The sequence below is a fragment of the Oncorhynchus tshawytscha genome, linkage group LG06 (assembly GCF_018296145.1).
Source record: "Oncorhynchus tshawytscha isolate Ot180627B linkage group LG06, Otsh_v2.0, whole genome shotgun sequence".
Classification (NCBI taxonomy): Eukaryota; Metazoa; Chordata; class Actinopteri; order Salmoniformes; family Salmonidae; genus Oncorhynchus; species Oncorhynchus tshawytscha.
Window position 1 is genome coordinate 57,183,834 of NC_056434.1, and position 24,094 is coordinate 57,207,927.

Sequence of the window (24,094 nt, forward strand, 5' to 3'; positions counted from 1 at the left end):
TTCACATCACATGTTAGCTGTGTAGAGGCTACTCTCCAGGGGCATGAAGTTTATTTTACAGCAAATCTTCCTTCTGTGGCCCTGTCTGGTTTACAGAGCAGCAATATATATATATATATATATATATATATATATATATATATATATATATATATATATATATATATATATATATATATATTATTTATTTATTTATTTATTTGATAGCTAAAACCACTAATACTTTGGTTAGAAAGATATGGACTTCTCTAAAACTGGAACCACAATAAATTTAAAAGGATCTTGATCCTCCCCTTCTACCTCGAAACAGCACCTTAAATCCAGTCATTAATAGATTACAGAATGCATATTTAAGTACTTGTATAGATAAAAGAGCAGCAACATGAGAAATTGTCAAATAACATCGCTGACTAAATGCTGATGATCCAATGATAAAGCCTTTAAGAGTCAGTAGGAGCATCATAAGGAGCAGAGTCAGCATTCCTGGGCATTCTGGAAAGCACTAGGAGGTGGAGGTGCGTTACAGATCACAATGGGTTTGGTGTTTGTACCATTGTGATCGTGACCTGAGCACAACGCCAGGTGGAGACAGTCCCTGAAAGCCCCTGCACAGAACGAGAACAGAGGGGTCATGCTGTCCGCCCCCAGGAAAGACACCAGGCCCCCTGGGAAACTACATAGCACCCCAATACGGCTGAAGTGTTTTGTGACAGGCAGCTGGTGGGGCACCCCACTGTGCCAGGCTGTGTACTCCCCATCAAAGAACTCCACAGCCCAGGAGTCAGAGCCACGGCCCAGCCAACAGTCCTCAGCTCGGCCCTTGCGGGAGATGGTGGGGTAGGTGAGGCCCAGCTCCCAGTACGTCTTACCAGCCACGTCTATCTCCCAGTAGTGACGCCCAGAGCTGAAGCCCTGCAGGCTGATCACGTTGAGGGTGGTGTCAAAGCGGCCCGGGAGCTCTGGTAGTTCCTGCCAGGTGTCTGTGTAGGTGGCACTGTCACCGCGCGGGGAAATTATCAGCTTAGGGTGCGCTGTCTCTGGGTCCAGGGAAACCTCTGTGGAATCTGGGGACAGATGTGTATTTTTACCATGAGAAATTACAATATTTAAAAGAAAATATTCTCACTGGCTGGGTGTGGCGAGCCATAACTGCTTTGTGCTGATAAAAATTTGAAATCACAGAGTTTTAGGTTTTAAAATCAAATCAGATTTTATTTGTCACATGCACCGAATACAACGTGTGTAGACTTTACAGTGAAATGCTTGCTTACTAGCCCTTCCTATTGATGCAGAGTTTAAAAATATGAATACAAAGAAAAATAGTAACACGAGGAATAAAATACACAAGAATGGATCTACAGGTATATACAGGGAGTACCAGTACTAGATCAATGTGCAGGGTTACAAGGTGTTTGAGGTAGATATATACAGTGCCTCCAGAAAGTATTCAGACCCCTTGACTTTTTCCACATTTTGTTATGTTACAGCCTGAATTGAAAATAGATTAAATTGAGATTTTGTGTCACTGGCCTACACACAATACCCCATTATGTCAAAGTGGACTCATCCCCAGTGATGTACTGGGCTGTCCGCACCACCCTATTTAGCACTTGGCAGTGCACTTGACATACCAAGCTGTGATGCAGCCAGTCAAGACACTCTTGATGGTGCAGCTGTAGAATTTGTTGGGGATCTGGGGGCCCATGCCAAATATTTTCAGCCTATTATGCCCTCTTCTTGACTGTGCGAGTGTGTGTGGACCATGTTAATTCCTTAGTGATTTGGACACCAAGGAACTTGAAGCTCTTGACCAGCCCTGTCAATGTGTATGGGGATGTGCTCTCCCCTCTTTCCCCTATAGTCCACGATCAGCTTCTTGGTCTTACTGACTTTGAGGGAGAGGTTGTGCTGGCACCACACTGCCAAGTCTCTTACATCCTCCCTGTAGGCTGTCTCATCGCCTTCGGTGAGACACTGTTGTGTCATCAGACAAATTGATGATGGAGTCATACGTGGCCAATCAGTTGTGGGTGAACAGGGAGTACTAGAGGGGACTAAGCACACAACCCTGAGGGACACCCTGTTCAGGGTCAGCGTGGCAGAGGTGTTGTTGCCTACCCTTACCACCTGAGGGTGAACCTTCAGGAAATCCAGGATCCAGTTGCAGAGGGAGGTGTTCAGTTCCAGGGTCCCCAGCTTGATGATGAGCTTGGAGGGAACTATGGTGTGGACACTGAGCTGTATGACAGCATTCTAACATAGTTATTTCCCCTCTTGTCCCGGTGGGAGAGGGCAGTGTGAGGTACAATTGAGATTGCGTTTTTAGGTTCAAAGACATGCTGCATGTTAAAATGGCTTACCCACACATACAGTGCCTTGCGAAAGTATTCGGCCCCCTTGAACTTTGCGACCTTTTGCCACATTTCAGGCTTCAAACATAAAGATATAAAACTGTATTTTTTTGTGAAGAATCAACAACAAGTGGGACACAATCATGAAGTGGAACGACATTTATTGGATATTTCAAACTTTTTTAACAAATCAAAAACTGAAAAATTGGGCGTGCAAAATTATTCAGCCCCCTTAAGTTAATACTTTGTAGCGCCACCTTTTGCTGCGATTACAGCTGTAAGTCGCTTGGGGTATGTCTCTATCAGTTTTGCACATCGAGAGACTGATATTTTTTCCCATTCCTCCTTGCAAAACAGCTCGAGCTCAGTGAGGTTGGATGGAGAGCATTTGTGAACAGCAGTTTTCAGTTCTTTCCACAGATTCTCGATTGGATTCAGGTCTGGACTTTGACTTGGCCATTCTAACACCTGGATATGTTTATTTTTGAACCATTCCATTGTAGATTTTGCTTTATGTTTTGGATCATTGTCTTGTTGGAAGACAAATCTCCGTCCCAGTCTCAGGTCTTTTGCAGACTCCATCAGGTTTTCTTCCAGAATGGTCCTGTTTTTGGCTCCATCCATCTTCCCATCAATTTTAACCATCTTCCCTGTCCCTGCTGAAGAAAAGCAGGCCCAAACCATGATGCTGCCACCACCATGTTTGACAGTGGGGATGGTGTGTTCAGGGTGATGAGCTGTGTTGCTTTTACGCCAAACATAACGTTTTGCATTGTTGCCAAAAAGTTCAATTTTGGTTTCATCTGACCAGAGCACCTTCTTCCACATGTTTGGTGTGTCTCCCAGGTGGCTTGTGGCAAACTTTAAATGACACTTTTTATGGATATCTTTAAGAAATGGCTTTCTTCTTGCCACTCTTCCATAAAGGCCAGATTTGTGCAATATACGACTGATTGTTGTCCTATGGACAGAGTCTCCCACCTCAGCTGTAGATCTCTGCAGTTCATCCAGAGTGATCATGGGCCTCTTGGCTGCATCTCTGATCAGTCTTCTCCTTGTATGAGCTGAAAGTTTAGAGGGACGGCCAGGTCTTGATAGATTTGCAGTGGTCTGATACTCCTTCCATTTCAATATTATCAGTTGCACAGTGCTCCTTGGGATGTTTAAAGCTTGGGAAATCTTTTTGTATCCAAATCCGGCTTTAAACTTCTTCACAACAGTATCTCGGACCTGCCTGGTGTGTTCCTTGTTCTTCATGATGCTCTCTGCGCTTTTAATGGACCTCTGAGACTATCACAGTACAGGTGCATTTATACGGAGACTTGATTACACACAGGTGGATTGTATTTATCATCATTAGTCATTTAGGTCAACACTGGATCATTCAGAGATCCTCACTGAACTTCTGGAGAGAGTTTGCTGCACTGAAAGTAAAGGGGCTGAATAATTTTGCACGCCCAATTTTTCAGTTTTTGATTTGTTAAAAAAGTTTGAAATATCCAATAAATGTCGTTCCACTTCATGATTGTGTCCCACTTGTTGTTGATTCTTCACAAAAAAATACAGTTTTATATCTTTATGTTTGAAGCCTGAAATGTGGCAAAAGGTCGCAAAGTTCAAGGGGGCCGAATACTTTCGCAAGGCACTGTACATTATAGATGTAACACATCAATAACGAAATAACTCTGACAGACCTCTGGGTGTAAAAAAAGAACCTGCCTATCTCGCTTCAAGTGTAATTGACATCACATCTTATGAATGAAATCATTAAAAATGAAAAGACTTCATGGAATACTAAGGGAACTCACAGCTCTTGATGAGTCTCTTGGTGATGGGGGTCTGGGAGCGTATGAGTAGCAGCATGTTGTTGGTGAGGCTGAGGATCTGGTCAGCTTTAGGCTCATCCAAGTTCACTTTGCTGGGATCTGTCCTGCTCAGCAGATCTATCACTCTGGGTGAGAGAAGACAGACATCAATATTTACTGCAGGAGCCATCACATGAACAGTGACAGTTCATGATCAATAATGATGATTGAAAACATATTTGTCAATAACAGGTTTCCCTAACATGTATCTGGATCAAATGACATACCTGCCAACTATCTCAGTGTCCTGGAGAAGATGGGTAGGAAATAAAGATAGTGACAATGAATAGGCAGTTCACAATATGTACATATCATAGTTACATCCATCATCAATATCCATTGAATGAGTTCATGTTAAATAGAACCGAAGAGCCACATCACCAGTGAATAAGGCAGTAGAAAGTCCTTCTGGGCCAGCTCAGCTGTGAGCCTGGCCAGATCCTGCTCTATCTCCTGAATGATGGTGCAGTTCTTCTCCATCAGGTCCTCCAGGGCTGTGACTGCAGCTCTCTCCTCCATCTCCAGGTGGGTTAGAGTCATCCCCAGGTCCTCATCCAGAACCCTCTGGATGTCCTCATACTTCTTCCTTATACTCTCCCTCATTGCTGATGACTTTTTCTGGTTGGGTGACACAAACTCAATCAGTGTGAAAGTCATTGCAACATATCCCATCTTAGAGCTTCAAATGCTACCATGCTTTGAGAGTTTTTCAGCACAAATAGACACCATTGAAATATAGATATGAGATGTGAACACAGAAATATAAAGCAACACTTCCTTTTAAGGGATCCTTACAGTGTAATTGCATGGATAATTACTCTGTGACAAGCATTGAAGTTATTTGTAATAACTCACAGTTACACTGTAATATCAACAGGTCATCAATTGCATTCTGTAATTGCGGAGGTGTAACAACGAATGCATGTTACAATGCTTGTTACAAATGATCAGGTTTTCACTAACTTCACCAGTGTTTTGTTTCTTCTCAGCTTCATCCGAGGGTATAATCTCTTGTGGACACATGCGCTGGGTGTCCCGAGATGACATAAACTCTGATTTCCTATCTGTGAATGCACACTCTTCAAAATGTCCACTCAATATTGTTGCTAGCACTTGCCCCCCAAAAGTGTACCATCTGGGTTAACTTCTTGGTGACGGGGCAGTATTTTCACGTCCAGATTAAATGCATGCCCAAATTCAACTACCTGCTACTCATCCCCAGAAGATAAGATATGCATATAATTAGTAGATTTGGATAGAAAACACTCTGAAATTTCTAAAACTGTTTAAATTATATCTGTGAGTATAACAGAACTTATTTAGCAGGTGAAACCCCGAGGACAAACCATTCAGATTTTTGTTTTTGTTGAGGTCACTCTCTTTTCAATGAGTTTTCATTGGGAATCCAGATTTCTAAGGGACCTTCTTGCAGTTACTATCGCTTCCACTGGATGTCAACAGTCTTTAGAAATTAGTTGAGGTTATTCCTTTGTGTAATGAAGAAGTACGGCCATCTTGAACGAGGGTCACTTGAAGTGTACTGTTAGATAGAGGCGCGTCACCAGAAAGCTACCTACAGTTTGTTTTCCTCCTGTATTGAACACAGATTATCCCGTCTTCAATTTGATCAATTATTTACGTTAAAAAATACCTCAAGTTGTATTACAAAAGTAGCTTGAAATGTTTTGGCAAAGTTTACAGGTAATTTTTGGAACCAGTGTTTTTCTGGATCAAACGAGGCCATAATATATATCGGTGGAATTAGTCGAACAAAAGGACCATTTGTGATGTTTATGGTACATATTGGAGTGCCAACAGAAGAAGCTTGTCAAAGGTAAGGCATGATTTATATTTTTATTTCTGCGTTTTATGTCGCGTCGCGCCTGCAGGGTTGCAATATGGTTTCTCTCTTTGTTTACGGAGGTGCTATCCTCAGATAATAGCATCGTTTGCTTTCGCCGAAAAGCCTTTTTGAAATCTGACATGTTGGCTGGATTCACAACAAGTGTAGCTTTAATTTGCTATCTTGTATGTGTGATTTAATGAAAGTTTGATTTTTATAGTATTTCCTCATCAATCTACACACCCCATAATGACAAAGCATAAAACAGGTTTTTAGAAATGTCTACACATTTATAAAAAATGTAATACAAAAATACCTGAATACCTATGTATTCAGAACCTTTGCTATGAGACTCAAAATTGAGCTCAGGTGCATCCTGTTCCCATTGTTCATCCTTGAGATGTTTCTACAACTTGATTGGAGTCCACCTGTGCTAAATTCAATTGATTGGACATGATTTTTAAAGGCACACACCTGTCTATATAAGGTCCTACAGTTGACAGTGCATGTCAGAGAAAAAAACAAGCCATGAGGTCGAAGGAATTGTCCGCTAAGCTATAGGACTGTTTTGCTAGTACAGACTGGAATATGTTCCGGGATTCTTCCGATGGCATTGAGGAGTACACCACATCAGTCACTGGCTTCATCAATAAGTGCATCGATTATGTCGTCCCCACAGTTACCGTATGTACATACCCCAATCAGAAGTCATGGATTACAGGCAACAGCCACACTGAACTAAAGGATAGAAGCGGAACTCTAACCCGGGTGCTAAGAAGAAATCCCACTATGACCTCCGACGAACCATCAAACAGGCAAACTGTGAATACAGGACTAAGATTGAATTGTACTACACCGGCTCTGATGCTCGTTGGATGTGGCAGGGCTTGCAAACTACTACGGACTACAAAGGGAAGCACAGCCGCGAGCTGCCCAGTTACACAAACCTACCAGACGAGCTAAATAACGTCTATGCAAGCTTTTGGGCCAGATGGATTACCAGGACGTGTACTCTGAGCATGCGCTGACCAATTGGCAAGTGTCTTCACTAACATTTTAAACCTGTCCCTGACCGAGTTTGTAATAGCAACATGTTTCAAGCAGACCACCATAGTCCCTGTGCCAAAGAACACCAAGGTAACCTGCCTAAATGACTACCGACCCATAGCACTCACGTCTGTAGCCATGAAGTGCTTTGAAAAGCTGGACATGGCTCACATCAACACTATTATCGCAGAAACCCGAGACCCACTCCGATTTGCATACCGCCCCAACAGATCCACAGATGATGCAATCTCTATTGCACTCCACACTACCCTTTCCCACCTAGACAAAAGGAACACCTATGTGAGAATGCTATTCATTGACTACAGCTCAGCATTCAAAACCATAGTGCCCTCAAAGCTCATCACTAAACTAAGGACTCTGGGACTAAATACCTCCCTCTACAACTGGATCCTGGACTTCCTGACAGGCCGCACCATGGTGGTAAGGGTAGGTAACAACACATCTGCCATTTTGGTCCTCAACACAGGGGCCTCTCAGGAGTGAGTGCTCAGTCCCCTCCTGTACTCCCTGTTTACCCATGACTGCATGGCCAAGTACAACTCCAACACCATCATTAAGTTTGCCGACAACACAACATTTGTAGGCCTGATCACTGACAACGATGAGACAGCCTATAGGGGGGTGGTCAGAGACCTGGCAGTGTGGTGCCAGGATAACAACCTCTCCCTCAAAGTGACCAAGACAAAGGAGATCATTGTGGACTACAGAAAAAGGAAGACAGAGTACACCCCCATTCTCCTTGACAGTGCTGTACTGGAGCAGGTTGAGAGCTTCAAGTTCCTTGGTGTCCACATCACCAACAAACTATCATGGTCCAAACACACCAAGACAGTCGTGAAGTTCTACAGCTGCACCATCAAGCGTATCCTGACTGGTTACATCACCACCTGGTATGGCAGCTGCTCAGCCTCCGACCACAAGGCAATACAGAATGTAGTGCGTACGGCCCAGTACATCACTGGGGCCAAACTTCCTGCCATCCAGGACCTCTATACCAGGCGGTGTCAGAGGGACACCCAAAAAATTGCCATGTACTCCAGCCACCCTAGTCGTAGACTGTTCTCTCTGCTACCGCACGGCAAGCGGTACCGGAATGCCAAGTCTAGGTCAAAAGGCTTCATAACAGCTTCTACCCCCAAGCCATAAGACTCTTGAATAGTTAATCAAATGGCTATCCGGACTATTTGCATTGTCCCCACCCCACCCTCCATTTTTACACTGCTGCTACTCTCTGTTTATTTTCCATGCATAGTCACTTTACCTCTACACATTACGTCAATTACATCAATTAACCGGTGCCCCCGCACATTGACTCTGTACCGGAACCCCATGTATATAGCCACACTGCTGATATTTTATTGTTGCTCCTTAATTTTTTGTTATATTTCTTCTTCTTTTCTTTTAAAACTGCATTGCCAGTTAAAGGCTTGTAAGCGTTTCACTGTAAGGTCTACACCTGTTGTATTCGGTGCATGTGACAAATAAAATGTGATTTGATTTGTTTTGATTAGAACTCAGAGACAGGATTGTGTCGAGGCACAGATCTGGGGAAGGGAACCAAAAAAATATTCTGCAGCATTGATCCCCAAGAAGGTTCCCAAAACACAGTGGCCTCCATCATTCTTAATAACCTCTCTGGGATAGGGTCTAGTTTCCTGAATTTCCGTCTGACTGACGTGCCCAAAGTAAACGGCCTGTTGCTCAGGCCCAGAAGCCAGAGTAACAGAGTAACAAAATGCATATAATAATGGTATCATTTGGATATAAAACACTTTGAAATTTCTAAAACTGTTAAAATAATGTCTGAGACTATAACAGAATTGATATGTCAGGTGAAAATCAGAAGAAAAAACAACCAAAATATTTTTTCTTAAAATGTAAACTTACAGCCTGTGCTGGTTGAAAAATATGTTGATGTGGGGCACCATCCTCAGACAATCGCATGGTATGCTTTCACCGTAAAGCCTATTGTAAATCGGACAACGCAGTTGAATTAACAAGAATTTAAGCTTTTAAATTATATAAGATACTTGTATGTTCATGAATGTTTAATATTACGATTATTTATTTGAATTGCGCGCCCTCCAATTGTGTCCTTCAAGCGGGACGCCTATCCAACCATCTGCCATGACAGACCCAGCAGACTTGGACCAGCTCTGCCATGCTGTCTCCCTGCAGGGAGCCACCTTTAGGAGACATGAGGAGTTTTGGAAGGGCTCAGGTCCTTGAAAGAACGGTACAACCAAAGGCTATTATGGGAGTTAGCTCAGAGGCTACCTACCACCTCTGAAAAACCCCAATCACCCAGTATTTTTCCCCCTATCTGTGGTGAGTTTGTACAGCCTATCCAGGCTCCCCGAGAACCCCGCTTATCTCCCCTGGAGCAATAGTCGGGGATCCTGGTACCTGCCTGGGTTTTCTTTCTCGGTGCTCGCTTATTTTTGAGCTACAGCCATCTTCGTTTCCTTCAGACAGATAGAAGAAAGCGTATATTATTACACTAATGTCGGGAAGGGCACTCTCCTGGGCTACGGCAGTTTGGGAGCAACAATCTGCCATTTGTGGGCATCTGGAGGAATTCATGGCAGAAGTGAGAAAGGTTTTTGAGTCTCCGGTTTCCGGGAGAAAGGCGGCCCGTAAAGTGCTTAACTTACATCAAAACTCCCATAGTGTGGCAGACTATGCGGTTGATTTTTGCACATTGGCGCCGAGAGTTCCTGGAATCTGGAGTGTCTTTTCAATACTTTTTTGCACAGATTATCTGAGGATGTAAAGGATGAGCTAGCTGCTCAGGAATTTCCGATGGATCTCAACTCCCTTGTCGCCCTTACCATTAAAATTGATGGACGCCTAAGGGAACGGAAGAGTGAGAGGAGGTCTGGTCTCGGGCACACTCGTGCACCCGGTATGGCGTGTTCACCTCCAAGGGAATCCGGAAGTGTCCGAAGGCAGCTCTTCCGAGAGGATTTGAAGTCACCCAATCCCTCTCGAGAATCTACAACGGGTGAGTTGGATACTCCTGAGCCCATGCAGTTGGGAAGAACTAGGCTATCAGTTTGGGAGCGCTCTCGGAGGATGAATAACAACTGTTATCTGTACTGTGGAGGGGCAGGACATTTTATAGCTACCTGCCCTATTAGGGAACCCTTGTCTCTAGTGGGTACCAGTACTATGGTGAGTCAGAATGGGAGTTCCCTAATTCCCATCACCCACACACCCCTTTTTTCTTTTGTGCTGTGGGGAGACCAATCTATGTCTCTCCGAGTGCTCATTGACTCTGGGGCTGATGAAAGTTTTGTGGATGCCACGATAGCTTCGATGCTTGGTATTCCCATTCAGCCTCTCTCTGTGCCCATGGATGCTAGGGCACTGGATGGCCGCTTTATAGGAGAAGTCACCCATAGTACTGTGCCCGTTCAATTACGGGTTTCTGGCAACCACAGTGAGACAATAGAGTTCCTCCTCATTGCATCTCCTCATGTTCCGGTTGTTTTGGGATTTTTGGGATTCAGAAGCACAATCCAATGATAGATTGGACCACAAGCTCCATCCTGGGTTGGAGCCCATTTTGCCATTCCCACTGCCTTCAAGCAGCCCAGCCGTCCTCAAGTCATCTTTCTCTGGATGTTAGCAAGACTGTGGATGTCTCTGCTATCCCCACAGAATACCATGACCTCATGGAAGTGTTCAGTAAGGCACGTGTACTTCCCTTCGCCCGCACCATCCTTATGATTGTGCCATTAATCTTCTCCCAGGCACTACAACACCTCGGGGTCAATTGTATTCTCTGTCTGGACCAGAGACCACAGCTATGGAGGAGTACATAGAGGAGTCTCTGGTCACTGGGGCCGTCCGTCCATCTGCATCTCCTGCCGGCACAGAGTTTTTCTTTGTGGAGAAGAAGGACAAGACCCTGCATCCATGCATTGACTACCGGGGACTTAATGACGTTACTGTCAAGAATCGTTACCCCCTACCTCTCCTCGGCGTTTGAACCTCTCCTGCGGGACACCATATTTTCTATTTGGATCTTCAAAATGCCTACCACCTGGTTCGGATACCCGAGGGGGATGAGTGGAAGACAGCCTTCAACACAGCCAGTGGAAATTATGAGTACCAGGTCATGCCATTTGGACTCACCAACGCCCCCACTGTTTTCCAGGTTTTGGTCAATAATGTGCTTCGGGACATGCATGTGTTCTTACATGTGTTCATGTACCTTGACGACATCCTGTTTTTTCCCCCGATCTGCACAAGAACATGTTCTTCATGTCAGACAGGTCCTTCAACTCCTCCTGGAGAACCAACTGTTCGAGAAGTGTGAATTCCACTGCTCTACAATCACCTTTCTGGGATATGTCATTGCTGAGGGCAATGTTCAGATGGATCCAGAAAAGTTGAAAGCAGTGGTGGATTGGCCTCAACCAACATCCAGGGAGCGGTTTCATGGTTTTTCAAACTTCTACCGTCATTTCATTCGGGACTACAGCACCCTGTCAGCCCCCCTCTCGGCACTCACCTCTCCCAAGGTACCGTTCAAATGGTCTCCAGCTGTTGACAAAGCCTTTGTAGACCTGAAGCATCGGTTTACAACAGCACCCGTCCTCATCCATCCGGACCCCTCGCGTCAATTTGTGGTGGAAGTGGATGCTTCGGATGTTGGAGTGGGGGCCATCCTGTCCCAGCGATCAGCCCAGGACCAGACGCTTCATCCCTATGCCTTCCTGTCCCATCGTCTCAATCCTTGTGAAAGTAACTACGTTGTTGCCAACCGAGAACTCCTGGTGGTGAAGATGGCGTTGGAAGAGTGGAGGCACAGGCTGGAAGGAGCAGAACAGCCAATCCTGGTTTGGTCCGACCATAAAAACCTGGAAAATCTCCGTACAACCAAGCGCCTTAACTTAACTGGGCCCTCAGTTCTGGAAGCCATTCTGAAAACTTATTGGGTCGTCGGCCAGTCGGTCATCCGGATTCCATCCCAAAACTAACAGTCAGTCAGAGCGAGCCAACCAAGACCTGGAGACCACGTTAAGGTGCCTGGTCTCAACCAACCCAACTACCTGGAGCCGTCAACTGGTCTGGGTGGAGTATGCCCGGAACACCCTTCCCAGTTCTGCCACGGGACTCTCCCCTTTCGAGTGCTCCATGGGGTATCAGCCTCCACTCTTCCCGGAACAAGAGCAGGAGGTCAGCGTACCCTTGGCCCAGATGTTTGTCTGCCGTTGTCGACGTACCTGTAAAAGATCCAGGGCTGCTATTCTCAAGACCAACTACAGGTATCGTCGACAAGCGAACCATCACCGGACCTCAGGTCCCCGCTACCTCATTGGGCAGAGGGTATGGCTTTCCACTCGGGATCTGCCCCTTCGGGTAGAGTCTCGCAAGCTGTCTCCCCGGTTCATTGGTCCTTTTCCCATCTCCAAAGTCCTGAGTTCCACTGCTGCCCGTCTTGTGTTAACCCCGTACAATCTGATTCACTCTACCTTCCATGTGTCTAGGATTAAGCCCATGTCTCACAGTCCTTTGTTTTCTGTCTCCAGGCCCACCCCCCCCCGGGTTATCGGTGGGCATCCAGCGTATACGGTGTTTTCTACTGTGTTATTGACTTGTTAATTGTTTATTCCATGTGTAACTCTGTGTTGTCTGCTCACACTGCTATGCTTTATCTTGGCCAGGTCGCAGTTGCAAATGAGAACTTGTTCTCAACTGGCCTACCTGGTTAAATAAAGGTGAAATAAAAAAATAAAAAATGCTGATTTCCACCGCCGACACCATGGTCAGCCAGGTGGGGGTGGTACTGTCATGCCCTGATCTGTTTCACCTGTTCCTGTGATTGTCTACACCACCTCCAGGTGTCACTTATTTTCCACAGTGTATTTATCCCTGTGTTTCCTGTCTCTCAGTGCCAGTTCGTCTTGCATGTTTAGTCAAGTCATCCAGCATGTTTTTCCCGTACTCCTTTATATATATATATATAATAACAAATTATATAATGACACATTAAATAAACTCTTTATACTGTTTCATTAACATTTTAGAGGTGATAAGTTGAACAGATCGGGCGTTTCCCCACACGGCTTATCTCCCCCTTTCCCTATCACGCAGTAGGTTTCACTTCCACACCCGTCATTTAAAAAAAGAAGGCTCATTGCCTTCTTCAATCATGCAGAGACGATGAAGGTCTCGTCAATGATTTTGCTGGAAAGGGGAGAAATGGTGCTTTACAATTGTATTCATATTACAGTTGCCGTGGAAGTATTACGTTTTTGGGGCGCTAAAATAAGGTAAATTGTACGTTACAGCACGATGTACAGAAGTGCATTAGCTTACAGTACATTGAAAAGGACTTTACGTTACTCATAGTGTGACACAAGTAGCAAGCTAGCTACAGTAACTAACGTTAACATGCTGGTTGTGTCTCACGTAATACCCTTGAGGTACCGATACCCTGAGAACAACGTTCAAGGAAGATTAGACCATAGAGCCCAGCTAACGTTAGCTAGCTAGTTAGCTGGCGAGTAGCGACCATTGCATAGCTAGATTTACAGATTTAGGTAGCTAGCTAGTCAAGGTTAGAGAACTCACCATATTGCATTGAAGGTCTATTCTGTAGATGGTAACTAGCTAGTTAAATAGCCTAGAGAAGTTACGATTATCTAGCTACAGTTAACTAGCTAGCATAACCAACACAGCTGTTGGCTATGCCAACAGAGACCTGGCCGGGTGGTGCCAGAATAACAATCCCTCAACGTAACCAAGACTAAGGAGATGACTATGGACTACAGGAAAAGGTGGACCAAGCACGCCCCCATTCTCATCGGCGGGGCTGTAGTGTAGCAGGTTGAGAGCTTCCAGTTCCTTGGTGTCCACATCACCAACAAATTAGAATGGTCCAAACACACCAAGACAGTCGTGAAGCGGGCACGTCAAAGTCTATTCCCCCTCAGGAACCTAAAAAGATTTGGCATAGGTCCTGAGCTCCTCAAAAGGTTTTACAGCTGCAACATTGAGAGCATCCTGACTGGTTACATCACTGCCTGGTACAGCAATTGCTCGGCCTCCGACCGCAAGGCACTACAGAGGGTAGTGCGTACGGCCCAGTACATCACTGGGGCTTAGCTATCTGCCATCCAGAACCTCTACACCAGGCGGTGTCAGAGGAAGGCCCTAAAAATTGTCAAAGACCCCAGCCACCCCAGTCATAGACTGTTCTCTCTACTACCGCATGGGAAGCGGTACCGGATTGCCAAGTCTAGGACAAAAAGGCAGGTAATCAAATGGCTACCTGGACTATTTGCATTGTGTGCCACCCCCCAACCGCAGTTTTACGCTGCTGCTACTCTCTGTTTATTATATATGCATAGTCAGTTTAACTATACATTCATGTACTGTACATACTACCTCAATTGGCCCGACCAACCAGTGCTCCCTCATATTGTCTAACCGGATTATCTGCACTGTGTCCCGCCACCCGCCAACCCCTCTTTTACGCTACTGCTACTCTCTGTCCATCATATATGCATAGACACTTTAACCATATCTACATGTACATGCTACCTCAATCAGCCTGACTAACCGGTGTCTGTATGTAGCCTCGCTACTTTTATAGCCACGCTACTGTATATAGCCTCGCTACTGTTATTTTTCACTGTCTTTTTACTGTTGCTTTTATTTCTTTACTTACCTATTGTTCACCTAATACCTTTTTTGCACTATTGGTTAGAGCCTGTAAGTAAGCATTTCACAAAGCAAACGTTGATTTGTTGACGATGTGCACTGAGGATACTTTCAAGAGAACTGGGAACTCAGAAAAAAAGTCAAATCATGACATCAGTGATCTTCAGGTCAGAAAGTCGGAGCTCTTGAAAGATGCCACAGTTTCCAACTTCGAATTCCGAGTTGGATAACCGTTCAAACAGATTTTTCCCAGTTGGAGCTTGTTTTTTTACAGAGTTCCGAGTTTCGTTGAAAGCACTGAAGTCGGAGATTTCCGAGTACCAAGTGGTTTTGAATGCGGCATGACCTTCTAGACCCATTTGTCGTTATTTCAGATGCGTAGATTTTGACCTTGATCATTACATAATGACTTAATCCCTGGTATAAATAAATAATTGCATCAATGTATCCCATCCAAAAGTGAAAATGTTCCTCAACAGTGAAACCCTTGCAAGGTTACATGATGAAATAAAAGTTGTCTTATGAACATTTTAAGTGAATTTATAAACCATTATTCAGCCAACCTTTCTTTCAATTTGTCAAGCACAAATGACTATCTCATAATTTTAACCATAACGGTTTATTCATGTGTCTAAAAATGTTTGGTTAAAATAATCTACCGATTGTCAAATACACCATTAATTGACTTAACAATTGAAAGTAATGTGAACTTGTTTTATTCATTGGGCCTAAAGACTACAGAGCCATTTATTGTGTCAGAGTTGTGTCAGTCAATGAAGTGGTTGATTTTAAATTAGCTAACTAATCACATGGTTTGTGCAGGCTGAAATATAGTGCTTTGGGATATTTGATTGGGATGCTATCGGAAACATTAAGATTTGTACAAGCATGGTAACAAGCGTTCATTGTTACACCTCTGTAATTACAGACTGTTTTACCTCCAGTTACATGTTGTTATTACAGTTTAACTATGTATTATTACAGTTAATTACAATACTTGTTACATACTTGTTACAAGGAAGTGTTACCAAATATAAATTCTAGAAGGGCCAAAGCCCCTCAGACCCCAACAATTTCACTGGAACTCTCATGTGTGCGTTTAATATGACTAACATGGTAGTGTGACGCGTCTGACCTCTGTTCACACAGATGAATCCCCATGCTGTTAGTTTACTTACAGTGATTTCAGTTTGCTTTGTGCTTAATTTCTTCATTCGGAACTTCACCGCTTCTCTTTGCCTCTTCAGACATTCCTGGTGCTTCAACAGCATCTCCTGGAGAGAGAAGGTTTCAGAATAACAAAAAAAAGAGCCAAGATGGATCCCATCAAATTCCCTCTTTTGAAGCACAGTAGCACACACCTGAGCCTGGGTCTTCATCTCCATGGTCTTACTCTAAGGGAGATGATCAGTTATACCAATGACGAAGAGCTCGGCTAATGATGCTACCAGGTGAAGTTGTCATAAGCCAAAGACTTTTAGTCCTGTGTCAGTTAGTCTTAAATCAGTAGAGACTACTCTCATTCACGTCCATCTCTTGTGTCTGTCTGCATGTGTCTCTCTTCCTCTGTTTATAGAATGGCCTGTCTCATACATACCATACCTCTGGAGCAGCAGAGTGATTTAAGACACAGGCACCTGGCCCTCTTTAACAATCCCATGCCTCCCTAGTGTCACAAGGTTAGGTGCCAGAGCATAGTGGATATGTGTTGTGTCCATATAAATAGAATCACTAGAACAGACATGGCCCATTCATTGAGCCAGATTGGGTGTATCCATGAGGGTGCTATCAAATTGCTGTGGTCTGAGGGGATTATCCATTCTAGTCATTCTATTTCTATGGTTATGTCAGTGGGTCCCTTTTTCTCTGCCTTGGAAAGTATTCACCTTGAGCTGTCTGTCCAACTCACTCAAACACGCTATCCTGTATATTACTCCAGACAGACCATGCAGGTCATCAGGCATCTGTCTTCTAAGTTCCAGTGTCATTGTTGTAACCCTTTTCCATTATTCTAGCTTTAGATTGGTCAACCTTTGCCAATGGAAATCACGAGACGACAATGTGACATCCATCCTGATGTCACAGCTCTCCATTGACCATGCTATTTAATCCAGGACTAGGGTTCATCTGTGTCCGGGAAACCAACCCTATACGCACTGTATAACATTGAATATACTTGTGTAAATTGATCCCTGGCAAATGACTGTAAATGATATGTTTACATTCATGGTATGAGGTGCTGTAAGCAGGCTATAAGCTAACAGAGATTTTCTATCCAGTTTGATACACAGATCATCTTTAGCAACACTGTGTTTTCTCCATTCATACTTTGATTCATACCATACTTCAAAACTATAGGCCTTCTATGAGCCTGGGTGTGTGTGTATCTGTATGTGCGTGTTTGAGAGAGAGACAGACAGACAGCTCCATGGGTGTCTGCCTCTTTATTGCCTCTTTAAGTCCAGGAAGTCCCCCGAGTACACTATGCCTGATTGGTCCCATAAAACTTGACAGGAGAGTCCTCATACTACCTCACACACTGTGTTTATTATAGTTTAATAGCTGAGAGGAGATAAACTAATACAGGTGATACCTTTGGTGTATCATACACAGGGATTTAAAGCTTTATTTTTGCTTATATTTCAATACAACAAATGGCAGTGTGGGTTTCATTTATAAAACAGTCATTTTAAATACAGTTGTTATTTTTGTACATTTAATGTTGTATTTTTTGGGGTGGTGTTTGTTGAATATTTGTGAGTAAAATAGGAATTGCTTCTCCAATTTAACCAACGGAAAACTAAATTGGGTCGTTTTCACGGGAGCCTGATAGGATAAACTGTTTTGTTGAAGAGGCTAACTGGGTCATATTTAATAGGCATCAAATGGAAGAAAACAAACTGAAATAGGGAGGGACTACTTGAACTTGTCCACGCTCATTTCAGTTTCCCATTACAGAACATTTTAAAATGTTGCATGCCCTAATGAATATAACCCGGATCTATATGGAAACCACATTATATTGTTTTGATTGATGGCTTTTCCAGACTCTGATGCCAGTGAGAGTAACATGGTTAGGTGCTAAAAGGCAAGCTGAGCAGTGTTTGAAGATTTGGACTCATATTATGTACTAGAGCCATAAAGAAATGGCAAGACCTAATGATGAAGACTGTAAGCCATTTGATTTGACGCCAACACGGGTCTAAAATGTTTCAGCCAAAATGAGGGCAAGCTGACCATTGACTTATGAAGCTGACAGACAGACATTCCAGTTTCGCATGTGAAGAACATGAGATTAAAGAAAAGGGAAAGAAAGTAAAAGCAGCTCCATTCAAAGCAAAGCGAAAAACAAAACAAAAAACAAGCGCAGCAGTAAAAAAACAAAAAAACATGACCTAATTTATAATTCTCTCATTCTTTTTCATTTTTGAACACTTAAGAAATGGGTTTATTCTATTTCCTTGTAGCATCTATCGGTTTGTTAATTATGTATTCAGTCCGTAGAGGAAGTATAGAGTAAAAAGAGTCCATTTCATTGCTTCCTTGAACATGTCAAAAAAGAGGGAAAGGGGGAAAATCAAAACAAATCCTACATCTATGTTACAGTGGTAGAGTAGATTGCTATCTTATGGGATGGGATGAGTGCATGCTGCTCTGACTGCTAGAAGAGCTTGGCCTTCTTTTTCATGTTGTTGCGTTTCCACAGTGGAAGCCTGTCAAATTCCTGGATCTCCATCCCAAAGATGTCAAAGAACGTTTCTGGGGCTAAGTGGCGCTAGAGTGAGAAGAGAGGTTGAGAAAAGAAGGAAGGGGGAGGGGTATGTTGTGGTTAGCATTTACGCTCCTATAAAGTCATTGAAAAACTCTCAAGAATCTATATGGAGCTATGGAGTCTGTACTTTCCTCACTAGGTTTTTGTGTAGCATTCATGCACACAAAGTAGACAATCGAGTATCTATCATCACATGCAGAAATCAAATGATACCTCCAGTCTTGTTCTGTCCACCTCCCTGGGCAGTTTAGCTCGCCCTCTACTGGTTATCGTGAGCATTTCATATGGTACGACCTTCAAAGGGAGACACTTGTCAGTAATGGAAAGGGTCTGTGCTATCTAGGCTCCTTGGAACGTCCCTACCCTATCCCCTTAACATAACCCCTACCCATAACCCTTACTTAACCTTAACCCTAAACCTTACCGTAACCTTTTAAAATGTCAACTTCAATGGGGTAGGGAAGTCCCAAGGATCCCGGATAGCAAAGTTCGTAAAGGAAGGCAATACTGAATCAAGCTTCAAAAGGAAACTGTTGAAAGATAGCCCAGTGGGCCATCACAACTGACTGAGGACCCCATTCAATCGAACGTGGATACTAGGTTTTTGAGATAAAACCAAAATGTAAAATAAAGCATTTTATGCTGTAATTATTTTATTGAGTACATGATTCCACACATTCATTGCTGCAGACAGACAGAGGTACCACAGAAACCGGGTATCCATGTTTGATTAGATAGGGCATCATTTTTACAGTTATAGCATGTTCAACACTGATCGTCTTGTCTGAGACAGCGCTGGGTAGGGACAACAACTGTGACAGAAGATTGTGAGTGAGGGCTGTAAAGAGGGCAGATGGGGCTGACTCAACTATATGGGTATCAGTTGATAGGGAGGTGCATGATGCCTGTATCGTTGTGTAGGTACATGCATTTGTGCTCTTATTATTAACAAAACATGTACACCACTGGTCAAAAGTTTTAGTACACATAGTCATTCAAGAGTTTTCTTTACTTTGACTATTTTCTACATTTTAGAAAAATAGTGAAGAAAATAACATTATGAATTATGTAGTAACCAAAAAAGTGTTAAACAAATCAAATATATTTTATATTTCAGATTCTTCAAATAGCCACTCTTTGCCTTGATGACACCTTTGCACACTCTTGGCATTCTCTCAACCAGCTTCACGAGGTACTCACCTGGAATGCATTTCAATTAACAGGTGTGCCTTCTTAAAAGTAAATTTGTGGAATTTCTTTCCTTCTTAAAGCATTTCAACCAATCAGTTGTGTTGTGACAAGGCAGGGGTGGTATACAGAAGATAGCCCTATTTGGTAAAAGACCAAGTCCATATAATGGCAGGAACAGCTCAAATAAGCAAAGAGAAATGACAGGCCGTCATTACTTTAAGACATGAAGGTCAGTCAATCAGGAACATTTCAAGAACTTTGAAAGTTTCTTCAAGTGCAGTCACAAAAACCATCAAGCGCTATGATGAAACTGGCTCTCATGAGGACCGTCACAGGAATGGAAGACCCAGAGTTCACACTGCTGCGAAGGATATATTCATTAGAGTTACCAGCCTCAGAAATTGTAACCCAAATAAATGCTTCACAGAGTTCAAGTAATAGACACATCTCAACATCAGCTATGCAGAGGAGACTGTGTGAATCAGTCCTTCATGGTCAAATTGCTGTAAAGAAACCACTACTAAAGGACACCAATAATAATAAGATACTTGCTTGGGCCAAAGAACACGAGCAATGGACATTAGACCGGTGGAAATGTGTCCTTTGGTCTTGAGTCCAAATTGAAGATTTTTGGTTCCAACTGCCATGTCTTTGTGAGACGCGGTGTGGGTGAACGGATGATCTCCGCATGTGTATTTCCCACTGTAAAGCATGGACGAGGAGGTGTTATGGTGTTGGGGTGCTTTTCTGGTGACACTGTCTGTGATTTATTTAGAATTCAAGGCACACTTAAAAAGCATGGCTACCACAGCATTCTGCAGCGATACACCATCCCATCTAGTTTGGGCTTAGTGGGACTATCATTTGTATTTCTACAGGGCAATGACCCAACACACCTTCAAGAAGGAGAGTGATGGAGTGCTGCATCAGATGACCTGGCCTCCACAATCCCCCGACCTCAACCAAATTGAGATGGTTTGGTATGAGTTGGACCGCAGAGTAAAGGAAAATCAGCCAAGAAGTATTCAGCATATGTGGGAACTCCTTCAAGACCTTTGGAAAAGCATTCCAGGTGAAGCTGGTTGAGAGAATGCCAAGAGTGTGCAAGCCTGTCATCAATGCAAGGGTGACTATTTGAAGAATCTCAAATATAAAATATGTTTTGATTTGTTTAACACTTTTTTGGTTACTACATGATTCCATGTGTCATTTCATAGTTTTGATGTCTTCACTATTATTCTACAATGTAGACAATAGGAAAAATGAAGAAAAACCCTTGAATGAGTAGGTGTTCTAAAACTTTTGACCGGTACTGCATGTCAGTTAAAATGTGAATATGTTGGAATATCTGACTAGATAAATGGACAAGATTAGGCTACAAATTCACATTTTCAGAGAACTAACTGTGACCCTAACATTTTGTAAGTAATTAACAAAATAGTACTGTAAGTTTTAAACAATTTTGTTCAATAAAATTCAAGACATAGTTATCGAGTCCTGGAAAGCAGCTATACTGTGGGCTTTACAGCTAACTTATGCTAAGGTCCAGTACACAAACAGACATGGATGAGATCCATTTCAATTTAGAGTGAGAGTTTTGCAAGATCTTACTGAAATACTCTGATAAGCAAGAAGAGGGGTGATTTGTTTTCTAATTTTTCCATCTGACCAACTCATAATAGCCACACCAATCATGAAAATCCAACAATGAAGCTGTCTCTTCTTCATAAAGTATACAGTGATCAGAGTCATTTCAAATATACATTTCGTGTTGGATTTTCCACTGTATGCTACATACAGTCTATATTGAAGTGATGTGTGAATGAACATGGAGAAGCTGGCATGCTAAGCGAGAGGTGACTCATTTCACTAGCTCCTGTCTGGACTTCAGCACAGCCACAGCCTCATGGGAGATGTAGTACTGTCGAGGGGCTGCATTTGGTTCCAGGAACCCATGATGGAACTGACTACCAGCTGCATACTGTAGGTAAGTTAGTGGTGATATTATGAGACACGCCACCAGTCCTATACCTCCGAGCTCACTCTCCACTGACTTAGTATTCCTTTCTGTTGCATACAGCATATTCATTTTTGTAGTGAAGTCTATTTTAAAAACTTGGCATGTCAGTGAAATATACAAAAACGCATAGGGCACATACAGCTCTAGCTCTACATACAGCTCAGAGATCATCAGGTAAATAAAAAAAATGATCAAGAAATAAGATACTTGCTTTTGGTTCCAACATATTAGGCATAGATACTCCCCTGTCCATTCTTGTTACTGCGGCACAGCCATCCCTTATGTGCTACAGGATAGAACATACACACACATGTAATATAGTGGTATGGAACTGAGATGTCTCTAGCATAGCTATCTACTATAGCTACCACTAGCCCAGCAACTGTATCGTATTACTATTATATAGAGCAATATACTTGTAACATATGGTCACTGCAGTACATTTGTCTGTCTCTTTGGATAATGGGTTTCGGCTTTCAAAGATTGGCATTCTTTTAATACAATTCATCTCAATGGCCTCTACACTTGTGACCCCTCCACCTCTCACAGTCTAGAGGACTGTTACGGTTTGCAATTGAATATGTAACTAAAGCAGTGTTGTTTGCGTTCCAAGGCAGGAGCATGCAGGATCACTGCAATGCAATCACTACAGTTTGGAATAGCAAACAGTGATGCAGGCATTTAGCGGGACTGGGTTGACATTCAGGACAACATTAGGTTTGCAATCTTAGGAATAATGAGTGAGCAAACACATGCAAAATTAAAGGTATAATGAAAGGCAGTTGTGGATAAGCAAATGAGAGACATACCTGAAACTCTGCAGGACAAAATGGGACAGAAAATGAGACTCACAGTTAATGTTTTTTCTCTACCATTTATCATTCATATCTGAACTAAGTACTACATTATTTCCAAATAATTGGGTGCCTTATTATAAAACATATTGATTAATTATTTATGTGTGTAATCGGTTAAAGGTACAATCTGGGATCTGGGAGGGGTTACATTTCCCAAGCCCCATTTCTCAGCTGTATACCAAAACAAGTGCGGGCCTGTCATTTTGCTGAACTGCTAATCCCAGATTGTAGCTTTAAGAGTATTTCAATTGTGGAAGTAGTTGTGAATATAACCAGAGCTTTATTTGGTGAGCAACACTCACCTCTTCCTCCCCCACACATGTCCCCATGGCTGTTGTACTGAGTGAAATCTGTGGACTGAGGCTGTAGAGGCAGAAACAGTATTTTAATAACAACAGGCACATATTTCTATGAACAATTTGATCAAAACAGAACGTTTTACAGGAGCAATTAGGGTTAAGTGCCTTGCTCAAGGGCACATCAATAGATTTTTCACCTAGTCGGCTCAGAGATTCAAACCAGTGACCTTTTGGTTACTGTCACAACACTCTTAACCTCCAGGCTACCTGCTGCTGTCATAGCGGAAAACATCCACATTAAATCAAATATTGATTTGATTGATTTTGTTGGATTTAATCATGTTGTGATATCTGATAGGTGTTTGATCTTACCCGGTGTAATCCATTCCGTCCATAACCAGGCAGCGAGGAAGTTTTGGAATCATCTGAAAAGTTGAAACTATGGTAAGTATCATAATTTCGCTGAAACATCTAAACTCAATTTGGCTGCCCTTTAGTTTGAATTGTTCAAGCACAGGAAATTTGCAAGTGTTAAAATCTCGGCGTTGAGGTAAAAAGTTTATAGTTTGTTTTAATATCTATGTTTCTACATGCACATTGATTGATTCATTGATTTTATACTATACAAAGATAAGTAATTTATGCTTTTCTAAACTAATCCAATCTGTAAGGGGATGGATTTATTGCACCCGTTAATGAGATGGTTGTTCCAGTTTAGATGGTTTAGGCAGTCTTGTCTTTCAACATAGCAGTCATTCCTAAAACAGATTGTGAGTCATAAAATATTCACATTTTTGGCCATCCCACCTCCGGCTGGAATTCATAATGACTTCACAAACCAAAATATTGTGATTTGCAGGTATGATATTAGCCTGGCTTATCAAACCACAATGTCAAGGTAATTTATGCAATTATATATGGTAATAAAGGATTTAGTTTTAATTTAGACACTTAGGCAGTCATTTGGTGAAGGTTTCAGGACTAGACATTAATGAATGCAACAACCATGTGTCTGTAACTAACAAGCACAGTCATGGGTGGGTATCTCTCACATTCGCAAGGCATGCTGTGAAAAATGTCAATAAGACTTTACACCCTACAGTGTTAAAACAAAACGGTCCAAAATACTGTAAAACTACATGTGTTATTCC

The 24,094-nt window shown here is 42.7% G+C and overlaps 2 protein-coding genes across 8 annotated transcripts in view; both read right to left on the reverse strand.

The window, feature by feature from the left end:
- Window positions 1–202: 202 nt before the first annotated feature.
- On the reverse strand, window positions 203–16,843 carry LOC112252745 (probable E3 ubiquitin-protein ligase TRIML1). The gene is made up of 5 exons (XM_024424268.2): window positions 15,983–16,843; window positions 4,598–4,834; window positions 4,444–4,463; window positions 4,160–4,302; window positions 203–1,064 (listed from the first exon to the last, which is right to left on the reverse strand). Exons 1-5 carry the CDS (start codon window positions 16,187–16,189, stop codon window positions 475–477), a joined length of 1,197 nt encoding a protein of 398 aa, XP_024280036.1. The 5' UTR covers window positions 16,190–16,843; the 3' UTR covers window positions 203–474.
- A 1,385-nt stretch (window positions 16,844–18,228) lies between these two features.
- LOC112252744 (actin-binding LIM protein 1) overlaps window positions 18,229–24,094 on the reverse strand; it is a 146,885-nt gene continuing 141,019 nt past the window's right edge. For all 7 annotated transcript variants that reach the window (XM_042323428.1, XM_042323431.1, XM_024424265.2 and 4 more), the window contains 6 exons: window positions 23,316–23,368; window positions 22,947–23,007; window positions 22,597–22,604; window positions 21,999–22,073; window positions 18,790–18,870; window positions 18,229–18,579 (listed from right to left, as the gene is read on the reverse strand). In XM_042323428.1, the coding sequence (XP_042179362.1) occupies window positions 18,466–18,579; window positions 18,790–18,870; window positions 21,999–22,073; window positions 22,597–22,604; window positions 22,947–23,007; window positions 23,316–23,368 (392 nt within the window). In that variant the 3' untranslated portion in view covers window positions 18,229–18,465. The remainder of the gene's footprint in view (window positions 18,580–18,789; window positions 18,871–21,998; window positions 22,074–22,596; window positions 22,605–22,946; window positions 23,008–23,315; window positions 23,369–24,094) is intronic.